At 41.2% G+C, this 10,593-nt stretch overlaps 1 protein-coding gene across 1 annotated transcript in view; it reads right to left on the bottom strand.

Annotated features, from left to right (window-relative positions):
• Window positions 1-1,543: 1,543 nt before the first annotated feature.
• The window catches only part of glsa (glutaminase a), a 33,042-nt gene continuing 23,992 nt past the window's right edge, over window positions 1,544-10,593 (bottom strand). Inside the window, exons 8-18 of the mRNA XM_037696638.1 lie at window positions 10,288-10,320; window positions 9,931-9,989; window positions 8,835-8,901; window positions 8,617-8,667; window positions 8,303-8,479; window positions 8,079-8,210; window positions 7,875-7,967; window positions 6,243-6,304; window positions 6,083-6,159; window positions 5,950-6,013; window positions 1,544-2,837 (exon numbers count right to left, since the gene is read on the bottom strand). Coding sequence (XP_037552566.1) covers window positions 2,690-2,837; window positions 5,950-6,013; window positions 6,083-6,159; window positions 6,243-6,304; window positions 7,875-7,967; window positions 8,079-8,210; window positions 8,303-8,479; window positions 8,617-8,667; window positions 8,835-8,901; window positions 9,931-9,989; window positions 10,288-10,320 — 963 coding nt within the window. The 3' untranslated portion in view covers window positions 1,544-2,689. The remainder of the gene's footprint in view (window positions 2,838-5,949; window positions 6,014-6,082; window positions 6,160-6,242; window positions 6,305-7,874; window positions 7,968-8,078; window positions 8,211-8,302; window positions 8,480-8,616; window positions 8,668-8,834; window positions 8,902-9,930; window positions 9,990-10,287; window positions 10,321-10,593) is intronic.

Genomic DNA, 10,593 nt, shown 5'->3' on the forward strand with positions numbered 1-10,593 from the left:
TATTCTCACAGGCGCAGGTTCTTGTGACTCGGCTCCGTGCATGTTGAACTTTTTATACATCTGCATACTCTGTGGTGAAAGTCTGCCCTTGCAAGTAAAACCGGTTAAAAATCTTCTCGTGTCCTCGAGTGTAGCCTCTTTGAGTAAGATGACTAGAGGATATTTTTATACTTCAACTGCTCTAATTTAAAATAATTGTTAAAACTTTAAAATCAAAGCTAAATTGTAGTTTAGCCCAAACGAACATTAAAAAGTTATGAAAAACCATAAAAACCAGATTAAAGATCCAACAAAGTTCAGTCAGTTCATCTAGACGGTTTCTTTTTTTTGTTTAGATGTTTCATCCTTCATCCAAAGGATTTCGTCAGTCCGAGGAGCCACAACAAACTCGGTCCCACGAGCAGCACTCGCCTAGTGAACCAACCAGTTTGCTGGTGCTTAAGATGGTTTCTGAGGCCCACCCTCTCCCCCATCGACGACTCTGAGGCAGCCATAGCCAAAGTGGTTCAAAACATCAAAGTTCATGCTCAATAATCTAGGTAAAAAAAATACAAAGTTCAGTCAGGCCATCTGGACTTTACATTTTTTTATTTAGACGTTTTGTCCTTCATCCAAAGGACTTCATCAGCACACTCGCATAGTGGACCAACCATTTATCCTTCCTGAACTAATTTGGCTATGGCTGCCTCAGAGGAGTGGACAAGGGAGAGGGCAGGCCCCAGATCTTATCACCAGCAAACTGGTTGGCTCACTGAGTGGGCTGCTTGTGGGACTGAACTTGTGGCTCCTCGGACTGATGAAGTCCTTTGGATGATGGACGAAACGTCTAAAAAAAAAAAATTAAGTACAGAGAACTTTGTTGGATTTTTTTACCTGGATTATTGAGCATGAACTTTAATGTTTTGAACAGATTAAAAGATAATTTTTTTCTTATTCTTATAAACAAATGTCTACAGTTCGAAAGATAACAGCTATCCAGTTTGGTCTTTTTTTTTTCTTCTAACATTTATTAAACATTTTCTTGGTGAATAAATATCTGGTCTGCCTGCAACGCGGCAGAATAAATACACATGAAGAAGAAACGTTACATTCAGAAAACCCGTCACATGATTCCACCGTCACTTCCTGCTTTGTGCTTCTTTTACTTGTCCAGCCCGAGGACTTTCTCAGGATTTCAGCTGAACTGTTTACAACACGTCAACTGTTTACAAACAAACAACTAATTCGTACAGCTCGTCGAGTAAGCGACTCTTCAGCGCTGAAGCTTAAAAACAATCATAAAACTTTGTCAGCGGCCTTCCTGAAGAACGAACCGACACGCGCGCACACACGTCAACACATCCAACACGTCTCTACAGCGTTACAGACACCGCGTTTGTGCACCAAACGAAGAAAAGATTCCAGATGTTTGACATCTGCAGGAATGTTTGAGAAAAACAAATCTTTGCCTTTTGCATTCAAATGACATCCAGTAGTTTTCAAAATAAAGATTCATTCAAACAAAGCACGATTGTTTCTGTTTTTAGTTCAGACTAACAAGATTCACAATAAATCTTGTTGCCAAAGTGCAACATATACGCTGGAAAATACGGTATTCTTAATATTTCATATGTTTTCCTGCGGTGGCTCAGGTTTTTCATCTTTCTGCAGACAGATGTTGACATCTGTCCACAAACTTCACATTAAATGAGATTAAAGGTACTAAAAGGAAAAGTTCTTAACACCAACATCCACCCAGATTCAGCTGCTTCCTGTCTGAGAAACATCGACTGATTCTGGATCAGATTACCTGTTTTCTGGTGTCCCTCGTAAACGAGTCCCCGAGGCCGAATGGGATTAACCTGTATAAATAAAGGTTGAGTGAAAAGTAGATTCAAATCAGATTCTCAGTTTTCTTTAGCGCTTAACAATAAAAACGTGTCACAACGATCAGCAGCTTTAAGCTTCAAAAACAGACGAGTCTCTTTTGTCACAAAAAACCCTGAAACTCCACGTCACCGTTTACTATCTGGAACAGGCTTCCTCCCGTTTGGTGCACTTTTAATTCTTCGTAAATCTAAAACGGTCCAAACAGGAACATGTCTAGTGTGGCAGTGTCACATCTGATTTGTACAAACCCTCATAACTTTGGCGGGTTTTAATCGGTTTCTTTAAATAAATAAATAAATAATGAGGAAAACAAGCGGAGAAAATAAACGAAGTCTAGTTTTACAGGAATAAAAGTAAAAACCAACTAGATGTCCAGATTTTAAAGTTAAACACTGATTTTAGTTTCTGTAAAACAACGTCATACTTTGTGATCAAAGCTGAATTCACCTGAAGAAATACAGAACAGCACTTGGACGGAGTCACACCAGGAATTAGACGGATCCTCCTGGCAGACACAAACACACGTCGCTACATCTTGTATACAACAACAAAACATCGCTCACACACGCAGACATCCAACTACTGGCAAAGCTGAACTGAGAAAAGTTTGAAACGAGGAAACTCTACAACACCTGCTGCTTCCTGTTTCAACTTTTCAGAATAAAATGACGGAAACGGTGAGCTCCATTCAGTCCACGGGGACAAAAATAACACGTGGTTTATGCTGGGGTGTGGAGCTTCAGCTAGTCTGGATCAGAAAGTTAAAGCTCTGATCAGGAGAGATTAATGTTGGATTAACGAGCAGGACCGAATGGTTCCGTCACAGCATCCCGTCCAGGTTCTTCTCTGCGCTCTCCTTCCCGACGGCGCTGTCCTGGGGGCTGTACTTGTTGTGGTAGTCTCGGAGGATGGTGACCACTTCGTGGTGTCCGAAGTGCACCGCCTCGTCCATCGGCGTGTTCCCCCACCTGCAGGAAACGGACACAGCACAGACAGAGACGAACAACAATCACATTAAGAATACTTATAATGATACTGTGATTCAGACTTATTTTTGCGCAACTCAAAATGTGTTTCTATGGTGAACCAAATATTTTACATGATTAGGGATGTACAATATTATCGGCACGGTGTCGGTATCGGCTAATATTGGCGTTAAAGTTAAATGTCGGACATCGGCCTTTCCATTAAAATAACTCCTCGTTATAAACGGTGCTGTTTTTGCCTGCAGCGGCAGCACAACGTGATGACGTGGCACGCGCCTACCTGATCTCACGGAGGAGAGGAAAATTCAACATGTCGGAGGTGTGGAAGTTTTTTTTTCGTTGAGGATGTCGGATTCCGAAGATTTTTGGACTACGTTGAGCCTCGCTACATCGTCCCCAGTTGGAGATATTTTTCCACCGTAGCCTTACCCGAGTTACAAGCCGTCATTTCCGACGTCATTGAGAGGCTAATAGCCGATAGCACTTGGGTGAGTTTTACCACAGACGTTTGGACGTCGTGTTAGCCCCGTTAGCGTGATTAGTCTTACGGCACAATGGATAGACAAAAACTTTGAACTTAAAAAGGCACGAGAGTGCAGAGGATCCCACACTGCAGCTATCGGAACCTGGAACAAGCCTCCACAAGTGAGACAGCATCACAGGTGACTAAGTGCTATGCATATCATATGGCTGTTACTGAATATATGTCACCAGCTCTTACAGCTGTTACACAGTTTTTGTAGCAAATAAGCCTAAATAAGAGAGAGGGCTATGTTCTGACAAAGGAAAGTATATTAAAAATATCGGTATCGGTTATCAGCCAAATATGTTTTAACATATCGGCCAAAAATCCAATATCGTGCATCCCTACGATCAATTAGCCCTCAGAGAATGTGCTGGGATTGACTCTCAGCAACTACTACACAAAAGTTTAGCTCAGTTGTTGGATAAAATAAATATCCTGTCATTGTCTACTCACTGAAAATAAGCCACACTGAGGACACGAGAAGATTTTATCTGGTTTACTAATGGCAAGGGCCAGAATTCAAAACAGGCTTACACAGATGACAGATTGAAGCTCCGGTTGCGAGGTCTGGTTTTATTCTGGTTTAGACCAATTAAAGACTGGTTATAGGCCTTGTTTAGACTGGTTTTAGACTTGGTTTCTGATCTGGTTTAGCTTCGTCTATAGACCTAGTTTTATCCAGGTTACAGTTATGTTTTTGTCAAGGGAATTTAGGTAAAAGATATGGACTGTGGTATCACAGATACTGTGGCACATTTCATCTGTAAAACCAGTGGTGGCAACATTTTTTTCTCAAAGGGCCACATAGAGAATTGGAAAATAAATTTTCTTTATGACAGATAATCTAGAAGACCCTTTTCTTATTGTAGCAGTTAGCTTTTAAATCAAGTCTTTCCAAAATCCTTTAGGACTTATTCTGTAAACTGGCTCTTGTGACAATATATTACACGTTAGCTTAACATGTTATATGTTAGCATAACATATTATGCATGTTAGCGGAACTATGCAAACCAAGCATACATTTGTGTTTCTAAGTCTTTAAGGATCTTTAAGTATTTCCCTTAGATAAGTTGCCATGGCGGGGCGCTCATTTCGTCCATAATTTTTTTTGACACATCAGATTCAGAATCAGAATCAGCTTCATTGTCACTGCACCGAAGCACAACGAAATTACATTTCAGTACAGCTCGTCCGAAAAAGCATACAAACAGACGTGGGGAGATGGAGGTGACTGAGGCCGCGGCCTCAGGAGGCGCTGCCCTTTTCGTTTACATAACGAAAAGAGAAACACGAGGGGGAGATATTAAAAAAAAAAAAATCGTATCTCACACTGTGTTCTAGACGGGACACAGTGTGAAAGCTGAAAAAAAAAAAAAAAGACCTCAGCACAGAAACAGCAACATACTGATGACATCATAATACATTTATGCAATTACACATATTAGCTGCGTGCTGTTTGTACCGCTGACCCCTCCTGCGGGGATGCGTGCATTTATCAGATCCAAAACCCACGCAGGGCGTGAGGGCGGCTGTGGCTGAGTGGTTAGAGCAGTCGTCCTCCAATGCAAGAGTTGGGGGTTCGAATCCACCAGCAGTCACATGCCAAAGTGTCCCTGGGCAAGACACTGAACCCCTTGTTGCCTCCGATGTGTGTCCCATTGGTGTATGAATGTGATAAAGCTCTGATTATTCTTTGTATAGATCTAGTAGAGTGCTGTATGAATGGGTAAATGAGGCACAGATTGTGTTGTAAAGTGCTTTGAGTATCTTGATAAGATAGAAAGGCGTTATACAAGTACAGTCCATTTACCATTTACCGGCAGTTTTCGAGTGGGGATGGGGTGGAGGTGTTCAGCTAGCTTTTTAGCTAGCGTGCCTGTATTGCGTTACGCCAGTGGTGCCGACGGGTGGAGGGGGGTGTACGCAGTTTGGTTTGGTAGGCAGGGTGGTCAGTTCTTTTAACGGGGCGGGGCACCCCGCTTGTATAATGGTAGGGGAAACACTGGTCTAGTTCTGGAAACACAATGACTAAAAAGATGTTTATAAAAAGTTTTGCGTAAGATGTTTAATTTACATTTCTTTAAGTCTTGTTGATAAATTGCTGCTTTAAAAAAAAAAAAATCAATCCTTATTTAAAATTTTGTGTTTTTAAACCAAGCATATTGAGAGCCTGGTGGAGATTGTCCAAGGGCCACTTTTGGCCCTCGAGCCTTGAGTTGCACACCTCTGTGTAAAACCGAATCAGTCTGAGTCACTTTGGGGTATTTTAAACTAAAGTACTGAAGAACCAACAGACATTTTTCAAACAAAAACCTAAAAATTTGTTCTGTTCATCAGATTTTATAGTTGTTATAAGTTAAATTTAAAATAAGGAAGCTTGTTCAGTTTTTTTTTTTTTTCATTTTTCTATTAAAGAAAAATGTTACTCTCTGCAACAGCAAGTTTAAAATCCGAACCACAAGTTGGGATAGAAAACATGAAGCTGTCTGTGTTTGAAACAATAATTTTCTGCTGCAGGTTGATGTAAACCTCAGATGGAAGCAAAGTGAGGGTTTGAGTAGAACAGACCTGTCTTTAGGGACGGGGTTGACTTTACACGCCTCCAGCAGGAAGCGGACCACCTCAGCGTGTCCTGAAACACAAACAGAGCGTGAGCATTATCCGCACACGCAACTCCTCCTCCTCGTCCTCGTCGCTTCACCTTCAGCAGCAGCAACGTGCAGCGCTGTCCTCGAGTCGTAGTCCCGCTGCTCCATGTCCATGGAGGACAGCGCGAACCTGCCCAGAGACACTGGACGTGAGGACAAAACAATAAAGACACTCTAAGACTTTTAGACAAACAGACTGCGAAGCTGCTGCACCTCCTCAGGGCTGAAACGTCTCCAGTGTACGCGGCGAACAGCAGGTTGATTACAGACTTCACCTGCAACACAAGAAGAAGAGTTCGACACCAACGAAGAAGACGGGAGATGGGAAGCAACTATAATCAAGTCTCGTATTAACACAAGCAATTCGGGTTGATCGTTTTCATATTAAAACAAAAAAAATAAATAACATTCATGTTGGAGAACTCTGAGGCTCCTTTTTAACCTTTGAGACGATCAAATGAAATGAATCAAAGAGTACCGTACTTCTCGCTGTATAAGTCGCACCTTTTTGCATAAATTAGCATGTCTGCGACTTAAAACAGCGAAGCGACTTACTTATGTTTTTTTTCCCCATATTTACAAACCAATTTTAGGCTGAGATCTGACGATTTCATTCATTCTGACATGGAAAATATTGAACACTACCATTTTCAGCCACTAGAGGGCCCGCTTAATATGGCAAGCCAAATTTCTCATTAATACATAAAAGTGGCTATTAATGAGACACCGCTTGCCATACTGTGCCACCTTCATCTCGCTCCGGAACTCCTGGAGCAAACGTCAAATCAGCTGCATTTTGCCACCCAGACAAAATTCAGCTGATTTGACCACTAAAGTGCATTTATTAAGAAAAAGTTCAACTGAGGCACACCTTCACTATAATGTCGAGCAAACAAATACCATGTTTTTCAACCTATAAGTTGTGGGGGGTTTTTTTGCATAATTTGCATGCTCTGCGACTTGTAGGCTGAAGCGACGCATTTATGATTTTTTTTTCCATATTCATAAACTGATTTTTGGCTGAGATATGACAGTTTTCATTCATTCTGACTGAAATTTTTGAACACTACCATTTTCAGCCACTAGATGGCACTCAAGTAGTGGCATGCCGTTGTATCATGTAATAAGTAAAAGTGGCTATTAATGACACAGTCGGCTTGCCATAGCCTGCCACCTTCGTCCAGCTCGGCTGGAGCAACCGTCAAATCAGCTTCATTTTGCCGGGCCGCCCCATCGAAATGCAGCTGATTTGACCATTGAAGTGCATTTATTTTAAGTAAAAGTTCAACTGAGACACACCTTTACTATAAAATTGAGCAAACAATTATTTTTAGGTGGTTATCTTGTTAAATTTATAAGAAATACACAGAGTGTCCTCCCGTGAACGCGCCTACTTGCACATATCGGCTTTTGAAATTCAGCTGATTTGACCATCAAAGTGCATTTATTAAGGAAAAGTTCAACTGAGACACACCTTTACTATAATTTCGAGCAAACAACTGTTTTTAAGTGTTAATCTGGTTAAATTCTTGTTAAAGTTCTCCTGTGCACGCTTCTGTGGCCTCCATTTGGCAGCGCATCGATTTTTGGCACAACACCGGCCCACGTTTCCGAGTGGTCAGTGGTGATGCATAATAGATGCGACTTATATGGCAAAGTGATGTATTTATGTTTTTTTTTCCACTTTATTAGACATTTTTGGACTGATGCGACTTATACAGCAGTGCGTCGTGTACGGCGGCAAGTACGGTATTTTTAGCGTTAGTGTGCAAGAACAGGAAGACAAGAACAGACCGAAAATCTACGTAAAATCCTGTTTTGTGTGTCGTGAAGCAGCAGACTCACCCTCTGGTCTCCCCCCTCCCTGCGAGGGTCCAGTTTCTTTGCAAAGTGTCTCAGATTGTCGTAGTTGTGAAAGTTAAAGAGAGAAACCAAGTCCTGAAGGATAAAAGAAACATCTCAGTCGTTCAGTTTCCGGTTCTTTGATCAGAAACAATCTTTTTATTCCTGTTGAATTATTTTTGTTCGGCTGTTTCAGCTGAAGGTTACCGTGCAGAACTGGATTCCTCTCACGCTGTTTCCCAGTTTGTCTAGAGGAGGAGACCAGCACATGATGCCCATCACGTTGGGAACGACCAACAGGATACCTCCAGCGACTCCCGATTTAGCCGGCAAGCCCACCTAAAACAAACGAAGTGGGAGGAGCTTAAACAGGACAGTGCGAGGCGTAACCGTGGACTCCTCCTCCCAGCCCAGCATGGTGAGGTACTGACGTGGAACGCGAACTGTCCGGAGAAGTCGTACATGCCGCAGGAGTGCATCAGACTCAGAGTGTTCCGCACCGCCTCGGGGCTCAGCACGCGCTCTCCGGTGATTGGACAGAAGCCGCCGTTGGCCAGAGTCGCCGCCATGACGCTGGCGCTCTCGCAGGTCACCTCGATGGAGCAGAGCTGGAAGAGAGGAACAGATTCATGGTCCTACAGAAACGTCTCAGGATAACTTTTTAATCCTATTTATCAGGCAAGCACAGATTCTTTTCAAAGAACTTAATCGACCACGAAACAAGCAGGACGCTAAACAAACGTACCTGGAAGTAGAAGTCCAGGATGGAGGTCATGTCCGTTCCCTCAGGAAAACACTGAAGAGACAAAAACATCAGAAACTAAAACCTGCTGCTGCCCTTTAGTCAGAAACAAACAAAAAAGACAGATGTGGGTTGAAGTATTTTAGTTGACGCCAGCTGACAAATAAAAATGTGTTTAAAGTTGAGCTTCTAAAAGAGAAAAAGTTCAACCTGGTCCTCACCTTCTTCTCCTTCAGATAGTAGCCGATGGCAAAGTTCCTGTCTCCAGATTCCCGTTCCGACTGAAAACTGGGACACAAACAAAAATGGGATTGTTAAAACCTGACTCGGTTTGAACTCGAGTTAAAGCCTGACTGAGTGTCTGATAGGGATGCACCGATCCACTTTTTTCACTTCTGATACAGATATCTGAGGTTTAGTGACGGTCGATACCGATACGATACAGAAACACAGTGTTGAATTAACTTAAAACGTTTTTTTAATGCAGACATAAATGTACTGAATTACAAATTTACTAAAAACTCTGCACCAACACAGCACACTTAAACACCAAATAATTGCAGAGTCTCTTCTTTTCAGCACGTAGCTGTAGAGCTGCAAGGGAAATTTCTCACAACATGGCTCGAATAACGTGCCATGTGGTCCTAAAGCCGTCTATATTTTGCAAACTGCTGCCACACAAATTATTTAAAGCAGGGATGCACCAATCCACTTTTTTCACTTGCGATACCCATATCTGATGTTTAGTATCGGTCTATACCGATCCGATACCGATCCGATACAGGAAAAACAGTGCTGAATTGACTTAAAACATTTTGTTTTTTAAACGCAGACATAAATGTACTGAATTACAAACTTATTGAAAACTCCACACCAGTACAGCACACAAACACACGAACAGCTTCAGAAGAAAACGTAAACACAACACAACTTTAATTTGTTCAGTCAGTGCAGTTATGAGTATAACATCCAATGTAAAATAAATAATAATTAAAATTGACAAAAACAATACCTTTCAAATGGTTCAGGAATTCTAAACATAGTGCAAAATAAAAAATAAAGGACCTGAAATAAGAGGAAAAACAATAGCTTCAATAGTTTGGTTGGCAGATATTTAAAATAAACATCAATCAGCTCCTGTCTTTATGGATTGGTCACATTATCACCGATACTCAACCAAGAATTTCTTTCGATGCCGCTACTAATACCGGATCGGTGCATCCCTATCGATACCCAATCAAGACCTTTTTTCTTTCTTTCCTATACCGATACTAATATGGGATCGGTGCATCGCGTCTGATGTGATGATGAACTCACGTGGCGTTGCTGAAACCGACGTACTCGTTTCCTGCCAGTTTGTTCATGAAGTCCATCACCTGTAGAGACAAACAAACAAAAGTAAAACCTTCCATAAAAACATTGGATTTAGGCTAAAACTCAGGATTTCGTGTTTTAACCAGTTCAAATATTTTTTTAAGCTGGTTTAATCAAATATTTATCACTTCTGCAGAAATTCTATTGAGAAAAGCTTCTCGTATAATAATTTAAAAGATTTGTGGATATTTGCCAAACAAATTAAAACACATCCATAAAGAAACCTTAACTTTGTGGACTTCATGCAGTATTTTAACCAAGAAGCTGACTTGGTTTAATAATGTCTAACTTCATACTCACATAGTCAAACTTCTCAGCGTTGCTGGCTCCTTGCTGAAACACACATGACGTCAAGTCAAATTATTTATGAAGCACATTAAAAACTACGAGTTGTAACCAAAGTGCTGAACAATAACAACAACAAAATACAACAAAGGCCGAGATTAAAAACAACAATAAAACTAAATTTAAAGACATCAGAAGAAGGTGGATAGAGAACAATAGAACACTAGTTTAACTCACACTGGGTTAAATGTCAGTGAGAACAGATGTGTTTTTAAAAGTGATTTAAAAACAGGAAGTGACCTGTGTGGCCGGTCTAATGTT

The sequence above is a fragment of the Nematolebias whitei genome, chromosome 23 (genome assembly GCF_014905685.2).
Source record: "Nematolebias whitei isolate Nwh7 chromosome 23, NemWhi1, whole genome shotgun sequence".
NCBI lineage: Eukaryota > Metazoa > Chordata > Actinopteri > Cyprinodontiformes > Rivulidae > Nematolebias > Nematolebias whitei.